Source organism: Zootoca vivipara, chromosome Z1 (assembly GCF_965207765.1).
Source record: "Zootoca vivipara chromosome Z1, rZooViv2.hap1.1, whole genome shotgun sequence".
In the NCBI taxonomy this organism is placed as follows: domain Eukaryota; kingdom Metazoa; phylum Chordata; class Lepidosauria; order Squamata; family Lacertidae; genus Zootoca; species Zootoca vivipara.
The window spans coordinates 14,958,998-14,980,565 of NC_142583.1; the positions used below are offsets into that span (position 1 = coordinate 14,958,998).

Below are 21,568 nucleotides of genomic sequence, written 5' to 3' on the forward strand. Positions count from 1 at the left end.
CTCAAGAGTCTCCTCCAGCACCATATTTCAAAAGCATCAATTCTTCGGCGATCGGCCTTCTTTATGGTCCAGCTCTCACTTCCATACATCACTACTGGGAAAACCGTAGCTTTAACTATAGCAGAACATTTACAATGCTACTAAAGGTTTGTACATTTAGAGTCCATCAGCATTTTTGATGTGTGTATATTTTCTAGAAGAAATTAAGAAGATAAAAGGGAAGAGCCTTCTGGCATCTTTAAAGGCTACCCACTATGCTATGGAATAAGTTTTCATGACTATTGCCCTCTTCATCAGATTTATGAAGTGTTACCCAGAGTTAAAGAGGGAGAGACTTGCAAGCAGACAGATCAGAAGGAAATGAAATGTAGACAAGTAGAGAAAAGGATAATTGTGTTATTAATGCTGGTCATTCATATTTGTTGATGAGTTGGACGTGCTGGGTTGGGGGGTCTTGCTTCGAGGGTTTTGTTGGCAGGCGGTTGTTGCTGTTGGTTGTTTTGTATCTTTATTTAAGATCTTGGGATGATTTATGCGGAAATGGTTGAGTTGGGTTGTGTATTTTTTAACGTTTATTTCTTGCCAATGACTGCTTTTGTTACGTTTCAGTAATGTGTTTTTTCCTCTCCATGCTGTAAGCCGCCTTGAGCATGGTTTGAACTGTGGAAAGACAGCATACAAATAGAATTATGCATGTGTGTTGGCATTGGTAGGCCACTTAATACTTGGGGGAGTGATTAAAAATATATATTGTGGCAGTTCAGTCCACATGTGATAGCACTGAACCTCTTGATGTATTGTAATCCAGCCATTTCATGATGCGTTTGAAGTTCCTTGGTTTCCGATGCGGTCACCTTAAGATCACAGTGTCCTGGGAGGCTGAAATAACCCCCCCCCACTGGTTTCTCAATATTTCCATTTCTCACGCCGGATTTGTGTCCATCTATTCTTTTGCGTAAGGGACCCAGGTGGCACTGTGGTTAAACCACTGAGCCTAGGGCTTGCTGATCAGAAGGTCGGCGGTTCAAATCCCTGTGACAGGGTGAGCTCCCGTTGCTTGGTCCCAGCTCCTGTCAACCTAGCAGTTCGAAAGCACGTCAAAATGCAAGTAGATAAATAGGAACCACTACAGCGGGAAGGTAAACGGCGTTTCCGTGTGCTGCTCTCGTTCACCAGAAGCGGCTTTGTCATGCTGGCCACATGACCTGGAAGCTATACGCCGGCTCCCTTGGCCAATAATGCGAGATGAGCGCGCAATCCCAGAGTCGGTCACGACTGGACCTAATGGTCAGGGGTCCCTTTACCTTATTCTTTTGCGTAGAGACTTCTCTGCTTGTCCAATGTGTAATGCAGAAGGGTGGTCTCGGCAGGTGATTGTATATTTCACACTGGAATATTCGCAGGCGAATGGACTCCTGATGATGTGGACAACATGATTAGGTCCTGGAAAATATTGCCTGAGTAGACTTGGTGTGGTGCTTGCATCTGTGTCCGCCAAAATGTGTTATGGTCAACTAAACTACAGCAAAATAACACAGCATTAGAACAGCATAAAACCTAAGGGGTTTTTTCCCTGCAAAGAGACACATCCCATTCTAACAAGCAGTAAATCCAAAAGCTGTTGAAAAATGGTTGTTCACCATCTGCAAATATTGTATGGACAAGGAGAGAGAAAGCCTTCTAACATCTCAGGGCACGGAAAAAGCCCTGTTGTGTGCTGATAAACTGTGCTGCTAGAAAGCAGCAGCCCCCATAAAGTCCCTCGTCTACAGATCTTAAAGGATGGGTAGATGCATGTGGGAGGAAGCAAGCCCTTCAGGTAGCATGGAGCCAAGCTGATCCATGCAGGAAGAAACAAATACAGTCTTGATGAGGCAAAACAGGGGGGGGGGATTATTGAGTTGTCTTTGTCTCAATTGTGTATTTTGTGTTTTGTATATTGTCATTTTATGTTATGAGATCTTTGGGTATAGGATGGTATGCAAACAACAACAACAACATATGAAAATATGTCTGGAGCATTTTAACAATGCAATCCTAAACAGGCCTCCTCAGGAGTAAATTCCATTTGAGAACTCTCCATTGAAATTAATGAGACATAATACATCTTGTTGAAATCTCAGCTGTTGGAGGTCAATAGGATCTCCATGCTGAAAGAGTCAGAGCATGCTCCAAAGGACTTAACTTCGCCTGGGTCGTGTCCTGACTCCGTCGGAAGATTAATCTTTTTTAAATCCAGTGCATAAATTAAATTTCCTTTCTCCAGGTTCCTTGGCACACACTTGCTCTCTTTTCTAGGAGATTACAGTTCCAGGAAGTGCCTTGGAAGTTTGCTTGGACTTTTAACTGTGCACCTGTCCTTATTTGCATGGAGAAATCAATTGCTTCACTAGCCTCACCTAAGGACAGGGTGTGAGCGAAATTTTTATCAAAGTGTGTCCTGTTTGGACAAGTTGAGTTGCCTTGGCAAAAGTCCAGAGGGTGGAGCAGCTGGGAGGAGGCTGGAAAATAAAACTGTGTGGCTTGTTAACACACACACAGAGAGAGAGACGTTTGCTTACTGCAGCATTGCTAGTTATTTAGTTTCATATTACATATAGCTTACATACTTCTACCTATATAAAATATTTAAAGCAAAATTAGCTTGTCTGATTTGTAGAACTTAAGCGCCTCCTCTGAAGAGGTGGCCCAGATAGCTGAAAGTGGTTTTTGTGGCTGCTTTGTCTTCCAACAATTAAAAATATATATAGTGGCTTACAAAATATGCAATATATGAATTCCCAGTGTACAGAGAAGCAAATTGACACATTACAACTGGACGCTATACTCAGAATATCCTTAATGTAGTTCCTTAATTTATCTTCTTTCCCACTTGTTCCTCCTCTTTGGTTCCTCTTCTTTGGTGGAACAGTGGTAAAACTGCACTGTTTTACCAGATAACTATCCCTAAAATATTCAACATTTTTGTCCCCCTTGGTACAATTCAGTTATTTATATAGTTACCCTTGTTCAGTTACTTAGATCTCATTTTTTTTAATACTTGTGAATTGGGGCATTTTATCAGTAATATTGTCAATAACAATACATCTCTCATTCTTCAGTCTCCCATGTTCCTAGAGTTTTCTGTCTCAATAGCTGCTGTATTTCAAACTTTCAAAGTTCATGAAAGGTTCCATCTAGTACCTCAATAGAAAGTAGATTCTGACCTCAGATGGTAGTTCGGGTAAATATGGTATTGGAAAGGGAAGAGATGTAAGTTTTACTCTTTACCTCTCTCTTGGAAAGACAATTATGAGCACTGATAGCTGGCTTGAAACCACCAAATAAGCGTTTAGGAATGTTTTTCCACGTCAGCCATAATGAGTGTTAGCGCCCTTAATATTTCTGACGTATGCAAGGAATCTACTTGGCCTGGGCTGAACCAAACATTTTCAGCTTACCATTGGTGAAAAATGCAATCCATGTAAGAATCTCATGTTTTTCCTACCGACACTTGGAGAAATGTGTGAATTGGCGTTCCTTGGGTATAAATAATCACTGCTAAGACCTTTTTCTTGTATCAACCAGCCCTAAGTCTGTAGAATGCACTTCATTACTAAAAGCAGAAACTGAAACTGAAGAAAAGTCACAGTCCTCCTCCTTGTATAGCTCAGGTGGTTCAACTTTTCGACAGAGGACGGAAGTGCAAAAGTTCAAGCCACTCTTAGGGGCTGAAACAATCTTCACACAAGTCTGTTCATCAAAGAATTTCATCTACCTAGCAAAACCATAAGCTATTGGCAAGGGTTATATTTAAAGCACTATCATTGTGGGTGAGCGGATATGACTTGATGGAGCATGGTAGTTTTCTTACACGGAGTGGGAAGGATTAGTGACACAGCACATGCTTTGCATGTTTTAAGGTCCTAGCATCTGGTATCTTAAGGGGAAAGCATTTGGGCTTTGAGCACCGGGGGAAATCCTCTGCTTGAGATCTTGAGTCAGGATCTCAGTACTCTAAATAATTGTGTCTTGATTCTTAACAGGCTGAATTCATTGCTCTTAATGTCTGCGTATTGTCCAGGACAGGGTTGGCTCAGTAAGCTGGGGCTGCAGCAAAAATTGTAAATTACAATGCTGCATATGGCACTGCGTTTAAACAGTTTTGCCTGTAATTTTTCATAAGATGTCATGTGCTCCATAGTTGCAAGCTTAAATTGCTTGATCAGCCAAAACTTAAAGGTGATAATGAAACTTCTGCTTTCATGTCCGCCTAACCTGAAATTGGCCTTGGATAGCACAATGCCTGTCCTAGGTGATTGCTCCCTCTCACTCCAAATAAACATGAAAGATAAAAGGTTTTCCTTTCAAGGCAATTGGCAAACCTGTCCCAGTGTACACCAGAAAATTTTACTGCCTCCCTTTGTCTACCAGCTCCTGCCAGAGGGTCCTTTGAAGAGGAGTTTAGGAATAATCTGATGGAAATTAATTGCTTTTGTGTTGTCCTCTTTATTCTTGTTTTATTTTATTTATTACATTTGTTATGCCGCCCTATACCCACAGGTCTCAGGGCAGTTACAACATAAAATCACAATAATCAAAATCACAATATCTTGTGGCATTTTATGTTATAATTCTTCTCTCTTCCTTAGGTAGTGGTTTGGGTTTTTTTAAAAACAACAACAACAACAACAAAGCAGTTATGGGATTGACTCAGTGTTTTACCAGTGTTACACTATGTTCTGGTTTCCAGATGTGTTGTGTGATACACCATTCGTATCGTGAATAAAGTTTCCTTTGCAACCCCTCTGTCTACCTTGAAAATGCTCCCTTTGATTCATTGGGCAAAATGCAGAGAGACTTGTTGAATTCTATGCTTGCAATGAAATCTACCTAAATGAAATACACAATGGATTGTTCTTTGTTGCATATTTTAGCGCCACCTATGGATACAAACAAACAGTGTCGCGCTTAAGAACTTGCATGTTATTTAGGACAGGATTAAGTAAGGTATTGAGTGTATTGTTCAGCACTTGAGGCCTCAGCAAAAAATATGAACCACCTGCAACATTATGCAGATGGGGGGGGGGTTATATGTAATGTTCATATGAGTTTAAAAAATTGTTTCCTTAGTGCTTATTCACACAATTCCGCAAGACTGAAGTCTGGCAATGTACTTTTTCTAAAAAATAAAAATTTAAGTTGGCATACTTTATTTAGATGCTAACAAAAGCTTATGGGCCACAAAAATATATTGAATGGGGTAGCTATAGAGCCCATGCAGGGCTGACATAACTCAATCTCCGCCACTGCAATTTGGGAATAATTATGATATATCTTATTTGCACTGGTAGGGTAATTTTAAAAATGTTTACAAACCAAAGAAAGTGAATTACCTTTGTTTGTATGAAATAGGAGTTTGTGATCTAAACTCAGGCCCTATCTTTGGTGCTGGATTTTATTTTTTGTGGATGTACTGCTCTCCAATTGCAGCTGCACTAAAATCCTGGCTATCTGACTCTTTTTTCCTATGGGGCAGCAATCACCATTTTCCACCAAGGAAGACTAAAAGAAAAGGCCTAAAAGATGAACCAAGAAGTTCCTTCTCTAGGCAGCAGTTGTGTCACTTTTAAGCTGCCACTTCTCGCGCTTTACTGAACTATCTTAATACCTCTTACCTATTTAACACAGAGGCAGATTTTGGCCAATTTGCACTGGGCACCAACACTAGAGGGCATTGCAGGACTTTTATAACTGAAAGGCGAGAGGTGTGGAGGCATCCAATTTTGGCCTCGCACAGGGCACCACTGAAATTTTAAAGACCAAAGTTCGCCACTGATTTAACAAGTCACATGTGGAGTATAAAAATGCATAGCAAGTCTGCTACTTCTCATGTCTTTGAAATAAGTGGCCATACTGTCTGCCCTCTTTAAATACTTCATTGGTCCAATACATAAAAATTTCTGCCCCTTCCATAACATTAGTTCTTTAACTCCTGTTGTTTTAATGCTTTTCCTATCGGCATCTGTTGATTTAATACAAGCAATTTTATTTTTGTAATTAGCTTGAGATGCACGACGTATAATATTAAGAGCAGATTTCCCCCCTTTGAACTGAATTGGACTGTTGAGGGCAGTGTTGGGCTCTTTGCAGTTGCTATGAGCACAGTTACTGAGTTCTACTTAATAAAAGCTTTCCTCTTGAGAAATAATTGTGCCATCAATTCTGAAGCTTGATTTAGCTCTCATTTTGCTGATCCTTTCCTAATTATTTCCCGCTATTGTAACATGAGAGGGAATTTCTTCCCTTCCAGAAATAACGGTCGCTGTATTCTATCTGAATACAACTGTTTTGCGTGCTCTGAGCTAAAGGGATGTGAACTGGAAATGATACAGAATTCGTAAGATTTGTTACCCAGAGCTTAGGCAATGCCAACTGGGACTTGTTATTTGAGGAACCATCCTAACAATTAAAGGAGAATTAACATTGGTTTGGGGGAGCAGGGCGGATTACTCGTACAGTAATTTGGTGTGTATTCCTCAGTCCTATTCTGGAGTACTGAGATTGTCCCACAGGAAGTGAAACTGTCTTGTTTACATCTTACAGCCTGTCTCTCGTGCCAAACAGTTAAATGATTTCGTCTTTGACTCCTTCGAGCTATGTCAGTTATTGCTTCAGTGGTGCATTTCAGTCATCCTCACAAAGCACTGTTCATGCCCACTTTACCTTTGGAGATTGAGGCCCAGAGCTCTCCCGGTGAGGCCACAGCTCATGCAGAGCCTAAAATCGGGAAGTTCCAACAGGAGGTCTATCATCTAATCCCTGGTTTAAACTGCCTCTCAGATGGTATTAGAAATCAGCTCCAGACTTTATCGACAGATGCAAAGCCTTTCCAGCTGACAAAATAGCATGTGAAGCAACTATACAGGATTTTCCCCCCCCAAACAAGGTGTGTTTCTTTAAGATCTCACTGCGGACACCGAACGTGTGAGCATGACATCTGTTTGATGAATGCATTCCCTTATGTGAAGGAAAGAGAAGCAAGAGTGTTTGGTTATTTGTAGCTGCTAGTTGTGCTAATTATTCTGAATTAAATCTGGATAAAAACATCGAAGTAGTTCAGCATCTGGGAGTGGGGTTCATATAAGCCATGGGTAGGCAAACTAAGGCCTGGGGGCCAGATCCGGCCCAATCACCTTCTAAATCTGGCCCGTGGACGGTCTGGGAATCAGCGTGTTTTTACATGAGTAGAATGTGTCCTTTTATTTAAAATGCATCTCTGAGTTATTTGTGGGGCCTGCCTGGTGTTCTTACATGAGTAGAATGTGTGCTTTTATTTAAAATGCATCTCTGGGTTATTTGTGGGGCATAGGAATTTGTTCATTTCCCCCCCAAAAATATAATCCACCCACCCCCATAAGGTCTGAGGGACAGTGGACCAGCCCCCTGCTGAAAATGTTTGCTGACCCCTGATAATAGGACTCATTTTTTTTCTAGCAGCTTTTTAAAAATAAAACAAGTTTCTGCACTTGTGTAAGGCTTGATAACATATTTGCTATTGTTACTTAGACGTGGTTTTTTAAAAAAGGTAGATATTTGTTTTGAAGTGAAAAAGTCGTACTCGTGATAGCATAAATGCAAAGGGATTTCCTGACGTTATGAGACAGTATCACACAACTTCATATTACCCTAACGGGTTTCTGAGGATAAGATGTGAAGTTCCTCTGACAAATTTACTAGCTGGTCTTAGGCATGCCATTATTAGCTTCTTGCAGGCACCCGCAGTGCCTACATGCGAAATGAGAATACAATTTTAAAAGTATAGAGCTATTCTAAGGATTATGGAGATAATATGGTGCTTTGCATGCATTACTCAAGCTTCTACCCCTGCTCCCAATGTTGGGTTGTTGTTTTTTCAATAGCAATAAGCTGCGCCCAGTTGTTTGCATGCCGTACATGCAATTAACTCCTATGCGCAGTAATGTAAAGTATGTTCACTTAAGAGCTGAGTGCTCTACAGCTTTCTCATGCTTTGTTTTTTCTTAAAAACCCTCTCTTGCTTCCCCCCCTTGTGTTTCTAGAGTCCTGCACAACAATATAAGTAAAGCTGACTAAGAAGATGCTCATGTTTGACCCTGTCCCCATCAAACAAGAAGCAATGGAACCAGTTCCAGTGGTTAGTATTTTTAAACATTTTTTAAAAGTTTCTATTGTCATGGGTTATATTCTAGTCGTGCTGTGCTGTAACCTGCCCCCAATTTCACAAATCGTTTCTTTCCTTGCAAACAAGGCTCCTGTTTTGGTTTTAGTTTTTTACTCCTTCATAATCAGGGGGCTTTTTTGGTGGGTGTAGAATTCAGCTTTAATCGTCACAAGGTGGGCAGGAGTTGTATGTGCGTTACTTTCCATTAAACATTTCACTAGCGCTCTGCAGCCTTCCTAGCTGTCGGCACTTCCTGCGGCAGTAGTTATCTCACAGAAATAATCGAATCACAGAGTTAGGCTGTGAGGGCCTGTGATCCACGTGCTTTCTGATTTTGTATTTAAGGAAGAAGGGCCTTCCTTTTGCCTTGACAGAATCTTTCTGCACCAGATTCTTTCAAAGTGAAAAAGAACACACACACACACACACACACACACACACACACACACACACACACAAACAGGTGTCCAGTACATAGTAGGCTGCTTCCCACCGCTTACAGGAAAGCACACCTGAGGATAAGGGGAAGCTTTTTGGAAATGCGGACATCCAGGAAAGTTGCAGAGTGCAAAATCTCCAGAGGGATCATTTGTACAGGAGGAGAGAGGACACTCCCACAAACACCCCTGAGCAGCTTTTGAAGTAAAGTAAGCGCAAAAATAAATCACTGCGCCCCACCCATGAGAGCCACTGACTAGTTAGGATAGCCTCTTTTCCCTGACCAAGGTTCTGTGTATTTAACAGGCAGGAATTCAACAGGTTCAGCTTTCCTGCCTGGTGATGCTGAACACCAGCTGTTTAGGGCACAGGGGGATCTCTTCAAGTGAAAAGTGGTGACACCGTGACTCGACGTTTAACAAGACCTGAGTCTTTTTAAGTCTTTCTCTTTCTGCATTTGGTCCGGTTGGCCTTACTTGCATTTCCCATCTTTTCTCTTACTGCCGATGTTTGAGATTTTCTGCCTGACCTACACAGAGGTTGTAGGAAAGAAGGGAGCACCTTGTCAATGTTCAAGGAAATGCGCTTACTCTAGGATGTTCTAGGGTGAGGCTGGTGCCATAAGCCTGTTTGCTTTGTTCGCCTCTGTGTACTTGGAAAATAGTCGCAAAGGGGAAAAATTGAATAGAGGATTGTATGTGAAGGCTTGCTGGTAATGAGAAGCTTATACAATTAGATCATCTTTGTGTGTTTGGCTGCTTATATTCCTGCCAGCGGTTATACAAGATGGAAGGGTCACTTTGAAACAAAGTTGCCATGGATGTTTGTAATGTTTGTTAGAAAGTATCCAATAACAGTGTTCAGTTTTTGGTTTAATTTTAATTTTTAAAAAAAACACTCTGCTTGGGGGGCGACGGGACATTTCCGATAAATGCTTCTCTACCTGGATATATTTTAATTATGCTTTCATAAATGCTTTCATAAAGGAAGTTTTAAAACTTCTCCTTTAGTTCACACTGTTTTGGTCAAGGAAACTAAGAACTGCCCTTTGGGAAATGAATGCAAATTGCCCTCCTAAGTAATTAGTGTGGTTGATTATAGACCAAAGTGCTCATTGGTTGCTGTTCCAAAAGATAACTGCTATGTTTTCCTCAAAGTAGCTGTAGGCTTATTTCTGCAGAGAGGCTGGAAGTAATTTGCCAGAAATAAGTGGGAATCCACCAGCAGATTATTAAAGGCTACCTCTGGCATAACACGTACACAAGGTTTAATGCTACAACAATGTAATAATGTGTGCATTAAATTGCATTTTAGCAAGTGCATCCCTGTCTTGTCAGCCCATTTGTAGCATCCTTTAATTAAGTTGCCTTGAATTTTTTTTTAAAAAAAAGGATTTGCAACCAAATTGGTCCAGAGTTTGAAATTTCCGTGATGTTTAGAGCAGCTCAGAGCCCATGTGATGTTGACTGCACTTTGTGACTTCTGGCCAAAAAAGTCACAACACGGGGGTAAGCTTGCTTTGCATCACTAGTGTAGTGGTTTGTAAATGCTGTAATGATGGATGAAAACCAAAGAGAGCAGTGGCATTAACAGGGAAAGTTGGGCTTCTTCAAAGACTTCTTTGTAACACTCCCATCTGTAGCTGATAGCATCAGTACCAGGGTGTATCTCTAAATTGGTCTTGGATGTTAAACGGATTGTAGCAGTGAGGATTTGGCTTGTGTGTGTGTGGTGGAGAGAGAATGTGTTTTGAGTGAGAAGAGGAAGGAAGAAGAGGTGATTACTTTGTGGGGAGAGGCTTCAGATCTAAACAGGAGAGGAGAAGTGTGTGCGTGCGTTAAGTTCATGGTCGGAGTGGTGTAAATTCATTCATACTGCTGGGATAGCTCAGTCGGTAGAGCATGCGACTCTGAATCTCAGGGTTGTGGTTTCGAGCCCTACATTGGGCTCGCATTGCATGGGGTTTGGACCCTCACGGTCCCTTCCAACTCTACAATTCTATGCTCCTGTGATCTATGATTTTATGAGTGACAAATTCATTTATTTCATTTTTTTGTTTCCCCCCCATTTATTTCATTTTTTGGATGGCTTCTTAAACCAAACCTTGGCTTAGTGCGGCACGGCAGCAAAAGGGATCAGGGAGGAACAGAGTTGGTGTAAAACCAGAAGCCTGTGCACTCATGCCAGCTTGGTGTGTTGACTTGGTGTGTTGGGAGAAACCAGACCATCTTAGCTCCTGCTGTCCCCTAAAGCTTTGGGATCGGGGGGGGGGGGGGATTTAAGGTGGCAAAACATGTGGTGTGTGGAAAGAAGTTCAGTATTATGCCTTTGGAAGGTAGAGTAAAACTATCCTCATTTCCTCTTGCAGTCTTACGATTCTAATCGAGAGCATTGCGTTTGCTGCAGTATTTGGCAAAATTGTCACGCGGCCCAACATTTTCTCCCGCTTAAAACAGTAGTTGACGTTTTTGCACAAAGACATGCTGGTGAGAGTGGAGCGCCAACAGTTTTTAGCACCAGGAAAAAGAAACAAAGTTGAGTTTTAGCAACGCCGCAAGGGTGCGGTTTTAAAAGGTTTACCATAATCGCATAATGGCAGGACACACCCACAGCATTTTGTCATCTCTCTGGTGGACTGGGCAAGTTCAGGAACGGTGTTACTACACACATGAGTGATAACTATATAGTAGATGTAATTACAGGGTCGCCTGAGCTCCACCCTGTTGACTACATGCGATGTGAAATAGTTAATGTGGTACTTGTTACCTTGGAGTAAACAATGCCACTGAAGTTTCCAGAAAAGCACTTTTGCTACACAAATTAGTAGCAGATGCCTTTGCTATAGGAGTGTCCACTTTTGAGGCCTACATTTGGTGGAAAGGCAGGTAGGGTACACCTGCCTTTTAAGTAAGATGAATACACAAATCTCCCACAGAAGAACAAGACTTACTGTCCGTTGTAGAAGACCTGCATGAATCTTCCTTTTGAGAGGAGATTTGACGTGAGTTCTTAGTGATGGTGATTATTAATCATCAACCACTGTATGTTATGTAGCAAGTTCTGTCAGATTAACAGCACAGTTGCCTCTTTACGAGAGCATTCATATCTGGGTGGAGATCACAAAATGTGACCTGTTTAGCTGGACTTTGTCCTAGGCGTGGACAAGTGGAGAAGAAATACGTCAACTCCCAGGTTATTTTGATTATATTGCTTTCCAACTTATAAATATCCGAAAAGCAATCTTGGTCAGGGTAGACCAGGAAAAATCCAGGTCTAGAATGATTGATGTCTAAAAATTGGATGACACCTATTAGGCAGCCTTCATCAAGAACATACTTGCCAGTATTTCTGTGTCCTCATAGTGCAGACTTCCTCAAACTCGGCCCTCCAGATGTTTTTAGCCTACAACTCCCATGATCCCTAGCTAGCAGGACCAGTGGTCAGGGATGATGGGAATTGTAGTCTCAAAACATCTGGAGGGCCAAGTTTGAGGAAGCCTGCCATAGAACTTGCAGATAGAAGTGTTTGCTGTGCCAGAGAACATCAAGTGACATATTTGAATATTCTTTCCCTTGAAGTGATGGCTCCTTTTAGCCAGATACCCTTCTGCTCTTATTCTAGAAAAGCAACTTGAAAAGTTGCAGATGGCTACAAACTGAACACTTCATGCTCCTTATGGCCCAGTGTCTCCAAATTAGAGGACTGCTACTCAACATCTAATGGTGCTGCCTTGCAATGTACATGTGGCCATATAACTTAAGCAGTATTACAGTTACTTCATCACTCAAAGGCTTGCATGCCTAAATTGAGCATATATTCTGTGTCTCTTTGTGATTAGCTGCAAAACGGAGCACCCGATTCTGCAAAACAGAGCATCCATTTTTTAATTATTATTTTTTGCTTAGCAAAATCCAGGAGCTGGCATTTATTGGAAACAGTATCCTAGGCTACAGCAGCTGGTCTAAACAAGCATCTTATCTGTGATAAAAATAGCTTTTGTGTTCAGCAGTAGTTTGTGAACTACTTCATATCTGTTGAATATTAATTAATCCAGTTTATTTATTTATTTTGCTATTGTTCTGGTTTGAATGACCAAATCCAGACTTAAGCAACTGTGCAGTTCTGTGTAGCTGCACTGCAGCCTCTACGTGTCAGTAGGGAGGCTAGCCATGGGAAACCACAGCAAACTGAAAAACATGGTTAATAGTTTCCAAATCAGCCAAACTGTTAACCATAGTTTCTGGTTCAGATTCATACAGCAGGATGCCTTGTTTGATAGTAGCTTCCTGGCATCTTTTCCTGCTCACGTGAAGGGAGCAAAGGAGAGCTGCATGTGGATCAGTTATTATACATAGCCTGGCTAATTAAGCCAGAAGTTAATTAACTGAATGCAGCCATTGTTTCCACATACTATTAGGATAACCCGGGACCTTGCCTGGCAGGCTTAAGACCCAGTATGCCATGTAATCACTGTGATCATGCTGCTTCTAACTGGACTGCACTAAATGTAAAACTTTCAAGTAATATAGCACAGCCAGAAAGATAGTCTTCATGCAGTGACTATTGTTGTGACTGGGTCATACTTTCAAAACTATGTATAGAAAGTTTACAGATGCACTGTTACTTTTTGCGTTTCGTGATTTTCTGACCCTACTATTTATTTATTTTTCAAATTTCCTTTGTACTCTGTTTTGCCTGCTAAATGCTTGGCAGGAGTTTCTGCTGCAATGAATATGTTAGACCAGGCATCCCCAAACTTCGGCCCTCCAGATGTTTTGGACTACAATTCCCATCTTCCCCGACCACTGGTCCTCTTAGCTAGGGATCATGGGAGCTGTAGGCGAAAACATCTGGAGGGCCGCAGTTTGGGGATGCCTGTGTTAGACTTCAAATGGTCACAAAGTGATGCTGTTAAGAGTAGCTTTCAGATCATGTGTGGATATTATGTTCTGTTAGACAGATGTCACTTGTTAACTTGTTAATGCCCATTAAAGGGTTACAAATTATTTGTGTGGGGTTTTTCTTGTTTTAGGTAATAACTAACCAGATTTGTCCTATAGCACTTCTCCTGTTTTTGCACTCCAGCTTTTCTTGTTTGCTATGATGTTCATGATCTTCTGCTGGAAATGTGCAGTTCAGTAGAAATGTGGAAAAGAAACCCTGTCCAAATAAATCGGCTTCTTCAGACTGGCACAAAAACAGCTGACTTGGGTGAATTCTGTGCTAGCGTAGCTAAACACAATGAAAATTCTTTCTGTCAAGCTGAGAAACAGAGAGCAAGTTGAATCCCTAGCATAATTTAATAATTTTGTGTTTTTTCTCCCTCAGCAGTTAGGTATTTCCCACTGGAGTTTGTTTCTTTAAGCATTCCATGGTTGCCTTAACATCTGAAGCAAACAGGACTGTTTAGCTTGCAAGTTAACACATGACCTGCAACCTTTAGAGAGGGGAAAACATGCTACATTATAGCTCAACTATAGTCCTGTGCTTTGGTTTGTATGTCCCAGACAATCCTGAAAACACCTGCCTACAATTCTGAAATGAATGGGTTTCTGTCCTATAAGCCACATGCTTTTCGGTGGGGGCTAAGCACACATGAGTCTGTGTAGTTGTACAGATTTTTGCAGTCATATTTAATGGGAATAATAATAATTTATTATTTATACCCCGCCCATCTGGCTAGGTTTCCCCAGCCACTCTGGGCGGCTCCCCAGCAGAATATTAAAAACACGATAAAAGATCAAACATTAAAAACTTCCCTAAACAGGGCTGCCTTCAGATGTCTTCTAAAAGTCAGGTGGTTGTTTATTTCCTTGACATCTGATGGGAAGGCGTCCCACAGGGCGCCACTACCAAAAAGGCCCTTTGCCTGGTTCCCTGTAATCTCACTTCTCGCAGGGAGGGAACCGCCAGAATGCCCTTGGAGCCTCAGTGTCCAGGCTCAACAATAGGGGTGGAGACATTCCTTCAGGTATACTTGTTTGGTGCAGCGCACAACCAGAGCAAGCCCGACTGCACAAGCAACCCAAGCAGTAAACCCAAGCAGTGGTAAACCCAAGCAGTGGTTTGGAGCAGCACAGAACTGGGGTGCAATCCAAGAGGTGTGCCCCAGGATCCCTTGCAATATTGCAGTGAGTGCTGGGGTGGGCCTCTTGGATTGCTTTGCTTGGGCCAACCCTGGGAGCCCAGATGCTTGGTACTGTTTTAATTATTAGTGTCTCCCTAGTCGGTACCCTTGAATAATTATCATAATTCCCTTGCTTCAGTGTTCTTTTGGTTGTGACAGGCATAAGATTGCAAATGAAATATGCTTGATGGGGCAGAGGCAATGAAGTGTTGCGTCTGGAAAGATTATTGAGCAAATAGTACAAGTGGCTCTCGGCAGTGTTTGAAATTAGCCAGGTACATTTCGCGCCTGGCTTTCGACCACTTGCAACCAAGTGAAGATGCCTGGGCACCAGGATAGTGCCTGACATCTGCACCATCTGACGATCATTCGATTTGGACTGTTTTCACACAGAGATGCCCCCACCCTGTAGAATTCTATCAGTTATATTTTATATGCACAATTTGAAATGGATTTCTGGAACCAAATTGCTTTTTCTGTGTAGCCTGAGCAGGAGCAGTCACCATTAAGAAAGTGACGTTTCTTCTTTTAAGTTCTCCTAACCTAACTCAAAAGAAGAAAAGTCACTTTCTTAATGGTTCTCCTCACCTAACTCAAAGGGACCCAGGTGGTGCTGTGGTTAAACCACTGAGCCTAGGGCTTGCTGATCAGAAGGTCGGCGGTTCGAATCCCTGTGATGGGGTGAGCTCCCGTTGCTTGGTACCAGCTCCTGCCAACCTAGCAGTTCGAAAGCACGTCAAAAAATGCAAGTAGATAAATAGGAACCGCTACAGCAGGAAGGTAAACGGCATTTCCATGTGCTGCTCTGGTTTGCCAGAAGCGGCTTTGTCATGCTGGCCACATGACCTGGAAGCTATACACCGGCTCCCTCGGCCAATAATGCGAGATGAGCGCGCAACCCCAGAGTCGGTCACGACTGGACCTAATGGTCAGGGGTCCCTTTAACCTAACTCAAGGTTATCTTATCATCTGATGTTTAACTGAGAATCAATCACTATTCTCTACCTGGAGGTCTCAGGGCAGTTCACAACAAGACCACAACATATAAAATCAAGCCAAAAGCAATAACCCATCATTTGAAAAATAAGACTTTAGAGTTGTCTTGCCCCCAAATGGCAACTAGACAGTCCATTTTGGTGACACTGCAACCTTGGTTTAAGGACCCATTTGCCACCCAGCATACATACCTTGAGTTTCTAACACTGCTCTCCAGATGTTGTTGGACTCCAACTCCCATCAGCCCCAGGCAGCATGGCCAGTGGTCATAGGTGATGGGAGTTGTGGTCCTCTGCAGATGTTGAAAGGTCTCAATTAAAAGTTACTTCCACAGGGATGTTGTGGTTTCATGGAACGTATTTATATGTAGTTATGCAATGGAATACATTTATGTTGTAGAAATTCTGTTGCTGCAGACAGTGGAATAGAACAAAAATAAGCAGCACAGGGGCCATATCCAGTTGGCTTTCCTCCCAAGCACAGTAGCCTTCCTCTACTGCTCTACAACAAATTGTTGATGGGCCAGTGGTTCCAGGAAAACGTGGCAAATCTTTCCCAGGACTTCCCTCTGTCTTGCGGTTGATGTCTTCACATTATAATTGGAACCGTGAGTTGGTTGAGTCCACACCCTTGTAGCCAGGCCTGACTTGACATATTCACCAAAAGGTACAGAATTAATCCTACCAGATCAACTTTCGTTACAGAAGATTCTGATACATAATTAAAATATATTCTGCATTGTGGCAAAAGTAGTTAATGTAAGGCACCAAGGATGGCTAACCTGTGGGGCAGTATGGTTCTGCATAAGCGGAATAATGTGTGTCTGTTCAAAGAATATCTGTGTAGGATTTCAATTCATATTTGAGTCCAGTGGAATTCAGTTTAAAGCATCACAGAGATGATCCCTTATTTAACAAAGCGTATTTTGTGTCCTAGATTCCATTTCACCTATTTCCTTCCCTCTTTTGCACAGTCGTTCAGCTCCAGTTACATGGACCAAATGAACCACAACAAATACAGTGTCATTTATTCGACGCCAAACATGGTGCCCAGTAAAATCTACCAGATTTCAGAAGGGTTTTGTAACGGAGTGCAAGTTGAGCCTGTTGACCTCACAGTGAAGCGGAGCTCGCCTCCTTCATCAGGAAGTTCTCCTTCTCCTTCGCCCCTGAAATTCCAGCCCAGGAGAGGCTCACCTGGATTAAATCTGCCCTCACCCAGCCCACCAATGAAGAAGCTGCAGCCTTTCACGATGCCATTAACTATTCCTCCAGTAATGGCAGCTCTTTCTCGCCATGGACTTCGAAGCCCTGGGATGCTTCCAGTTATACAGCCCGTCGTAGTTCAGCCTGTCCCTTTTATGTATGCGCCTCCCCTTCAGCATCCTATTATGGTGTCCACGGTTCTTTCAGAAGAGTTGGAAAATCCAAGTAGCATGCCAGGTAAAGGTTCTGGTTTTTGTGGACTTCCCCATCCCATTTCTTATTTTTTAAAAGATAAATTAAAAAGGGACCTGATGTTCTTCTGCTTAAAGTCATGCTACATCCATCATGAAAAAACTGCTTCTGTTTATCCTTTTTCAAGGGGATATGGAAGATAAGTGTTTTCAACTAAGAGCAGGCAAAGTAGATTCCTACTTCGTGGACCAGGCATTTAACTCTCTGTATAATCTGCGTCAAGGGACCCAGGTGGCGCTGTGGGTTAAACCACAGAGCCTAGGGCTTGCTGATCAGAAGGTCGGCAGTTCGAATCCCTGTGACGGGGTGAGCTCCCGTTGCTCGGTCCCAGCTCCTGCCAACCCAGCAGTTCGAAAGCACGTCAAAATGCAAGTAGATAAATAGGAACCGCTACAGCAGGAAGGTAAACGGTGTTTCCTTGTGCTGCTCTGGTTCGCCAGAAGTGGCTTTGTCATGCTGGCCACATGACCTGGAAGCTATATGCCGGCTCCTTCGGCCAATAATGTGAGATGAGCGCGCAACCCCAGAGTCGGTCACGACTGGACCTAATGGTCAGGGGTCCCTTTACCTTTACCTTATAATCTGCGTCACAGTTTTTGTAACAATAAAGGGGGACAGAAAGGCAGAAACAAGGGATGCTGTCCTGATTAGGGCTTGGTGATAAATCAATATATCGTCCAAAACTGAAGTCCATACGTGAAACTGGTTTCATACTTTTTGACCTGGCAATATATTGCGAATCATGATGTATGTGTGGTCTGCTAGGCAAAAATCATGATGTGGGAAAAACTGTGAAGCCAGCCAATGCCTAGCTCCATCCTTATTTCAGACATCATGATATATCCGTATATTGTGCTGTTTAACTGGTGATAGATCACGATGTTGAAATCCAGGTATCGTCCAGCCTTAGTCCTGACCTCCTTGGAGGAAGCAAGGGCAGTAAAAAATGCAATAAGTAACAGTGCTTCAAATGCAGCCTACCAGCGTACAAAATATATTCAGCAGTTGACTATCTTCCCAGGAACATCTTATGTTAGTTACACGCGGCATGTAGAAGATGGAAAAATGTGTTTATTTGCTATGTTTGTTTTTCTTGTAGTGTCTGTTATAGAATCTTATGAGAAGCAAGCACTAAGGAAATCTATTAAGGTGGAACCAGGCATGGAATCTCCTAGGAATGACTACTATCCTGAACAAATGTCCCCTCCGCTGATGACCTCATTGTCGCCTCCTCAAGCAATGCTTCAAGAGTAAGTAGCTAACTGGAGTCTTATACTACCTCGTTTAAACACAACAATTAATTGTGTCCTCGTTGTAGATTGCATTGCCGTGTTGCATTCTGTGCAGGGCTGCCCTTGAGGCTGACCTGGAGGCAGCAGCTAGTGCAAAATGCAGCTGACCAAGGCAGAATATTGCATCCTATTACACCACTGTTGAAAGAATTGTGCTAGCTGCCAAATACCTTCTGAGCTAAATTCAAGGTGCTAGTTCTGGAGTGCACAGCCCTATGCAGTTTGGGGTCAGAATACCTAAAATACAGTGTCGTCTCTTACACAAAATTGACTTTTTGGTGCCTTTTGAAGACTTTTTCAACCAGCCTTCTTATATTGCAGTTGGTATCTCAATTTATTTGAAATCATTTACACACACACACACACATTGTTTTTATATATGCAGTTGTTTTGCATATGGCTTTTTTTGCAATGTGAAAACGCTTTGAGATGCTTTGTAGGGTGTGTTTAATAAATCAGTTAAATAGCAATAGATGATCCAAAGTGTAGCATGATTTAGTTGGGTTTATAAAGAGATAACAGCTCATTCTTCAGAGACTTTTAAAACATTGCTAGGAACCTTAAAAGAAGGTGATCTGTATTACTGAAGTCAAGCTAATGGACACAGCTAGTCTTGTACCCAGAACAATTCTTTATTCCCTCCCCTTGACTGAAAAGAAAAAGGGAGGATCAACATTTCACTATCAGTTGCAAAACATCTTGCATTAGTGTAACTGAGTTGCACTGGTGCAGTAAAATATCGAAGAAATGTACAGATGTAACATCTCAAAGGGACACAGGTGGCGCTGTGGGTTAAACCACAGAGCCATAGGGCTTGCCGATCAGAAGGTTGGCGGTTCGAATCCCTGCGACGGGGGTGAGCTCCCGTTGCTCGGTCCCAGCTCCTGTCAACCTAGCAGTTCGAAAGCACATCAAAGCGAAGTAGATAATTAGGTACCGCTCCAAGCGGGAACATAAATGGCATTTCCGTGCGCTGCTCTGGTTCGCCAGAAGCGGCTTTGTCATGCTGGCCACATGACCTGGAAGCTGTACGCTGGCTCCCTCAGCCAATAGTGCGAGATGCAGGAAAATAAGAGAATGGGGGCTTTCTGCTTGCTAATTAGAAATACCAGTGAATGGATAGCTGTCTTTTCTATAAACGTGTATGGATACAGAAGTGCACAGCTGTTATTGCCTGCTTTTAAGGGTTATTCCTAGGCCAAATGTTCTTAATGTGTATAATGTGCTCTGGTAAGGCCACACACCTCCAATTGATGGAAGCCTGAGTCGATTTTTGACATCCTGTGGGTGTGGCACATACAGACTAAACTCTACTTTTAGGGATTGACATCAGTGGTGAGGAGAGGCCGCACCCTTATGCCAGCCCTAAACAGGAAATTCTTAATTGGTCTCTAGGGGAATTGAGAATAAAGCCTCTTAAGAAAGAACTGGTGGGTTTAATAATGTAAAAAAGCTGTGAGCCAACTCATTTTTTAAATTTCTTTCCTAAGCAGAAGGAAAATATGTCAACAAAAGCAATAGACGTTCACTGGAAGCACTAACTGAGAATTTGGAAAATCTAAATATGCTTGTCTGGGAAACGAGAGCCTGATCTTAAAAATAAATTTAAAAAGCCAAGCGTGCTCTGGAGATTTTTGTTGTTCATCCCACAGAATGAATAAAAACCCCAGCGGGGAAGAAAGCCAAAATATGACCACGAAAGACCATGAAATTTGCTAAGCTTGCTTGAATTCTTCCACATGCATGTAATGTTGTTTATGCTGCCAAAAGACAGAGGGGGTAGTGAATAAAGGAGTTATGTGGTGTAACACTAAGGGCGGTGTAGCTAAGCAGATTTCATTGTTGACCTGTGACTTAACTTCATGCAGGAATCACCCTTCAGTTATCGTTCAGCCTGGAAAGAGGCCTTTACCTGTGGAATCTCCAGACACGCAAAGGAAGCGCAGAATACACCGATGTGACTACGAAGGCTGCAACAAGGTTTACACTAAAAGCTCCCACCTGAAAGCTCACAGAAGAACACATACAGGTATGAGGCAGATCCAAAGAACACTTGTTCTCTTGTCACAACCCAACTCAAAAGTTTCTAAGAGAAAAAACAGCTCCAATATCATACAGTGTTGGCAGATTCAGATTACATTGGGACCTAATTCCTGACTGGGCGGTTGTTATTATTATACTAGTGTATTTCAGCCCGTTCAATAACGGGCGCTAGAACATCCTGGGGTTCGGAGAAGCGCTTGCGCAGCGCTTCTCCGAACCCTGGGACCTGTCCTTGCTGTCAGCGGCAGGGGGACAGGAACGGAGGAGGAGAAAGCGCTGCTTTCTCCTCCTCCGTTCCTCTCCCGCAGCCGCCAACAGGAAGCAGACATCCCAGGGTTCGGAGAAGCGCTTGCGCAGCGCTTCTCCGAACCCTGGGACCCGTCCTTGCTGTCGGCGGCAGGGGGACAGGAACGGAGGAGGAGAAAGCGCTGCTTTCTCCTCCTCCGTTCCTCTCCCGCAGCCGCCAACAGGAAGCAGACATCCCAGGGTTCGGAGAAGCGCTTGCGCAGCGCTTCTCCGAACCCTGGGACCCGTCCTTGCTGTCGGCGGCAGGGGGACAGGAACGGAGGAGGAGAAAGCAGCGCTTTCTCCTCCTTCCTTCCTCTCCCCCAGCCGCCGACAGGAAGGACGCGTGCACTCTCCCCCCCCCCCTGCCTCCTCCAACCGCCGCTCCTCTCACGGGCCAGTGAGGGTTGTGAGGAGGCCTTCGCCGGCCTCCACCCTCGCTTCCCTGACGTGCCCTGCAGTGAGGCGGTGTCCGGCGGGAGCGGCGGTTGGAGGAGGCAGAGGGGGGGAGAGTGCGCACGTGCAGTCTCCTCTGTCCAATCCCTGTGTTCCTGGGCCACATGCGCAGTAGCCCAGGGACACACGGGACAGCTTGGACGCAGGGACACAGGGACATTATTATTATTATATATATCTCTGGCTAGGTTTCCAACAGATATAAAAATGTAACAAAATTTTAAACATTCAAAAAACCTGCCCTATACAGGGCTGCCTTCAGATGCCTTCTGAAAGTTGTATAATTTACTTA

At 43.0% G+C, this 21,568-nt stretch overlaps 1 protein-coding gene across 2 annotated transcripts in view; it reads left to right on the forward strand.

Moving 5' to 3' along the window:
* The window catches only part of KLF3 (KLF transcription factor 3), a 43,699-nt gene that overhangs the window by 14,053 nt on the left and 8,078 nt on the right, over window positions 1-21,568 (forward strand). The window contains exons 2-5 of one of the 2 annotated variants that reach the window (XM_035111894.3): window positions 8,061-8,155; window positions 16,717-17,185; window positions 18,300-18,450; window positions 20,361-20,521. In XM_035111894.3, coding sequence (XP_034967785.1) covers window positions 8,099-8,155; window positions 16,717-17,185; window positions 18,300-18,450; window positions 20,361-20,521 — 838 coding nt within the window. In that variant the 5' untranslated portion in view covers window positions 8,061-8,098. Of the gene's footprint in view, window positions 1-8,060; window positions 8,156-15,601; window positions 17,186-18,299; window positions 18,451-20,360; window positions 20,522-21,568 lie in introns of those variants that run through there. The other variant, XM_088658723.1, reaches the window with a different exon arrangement.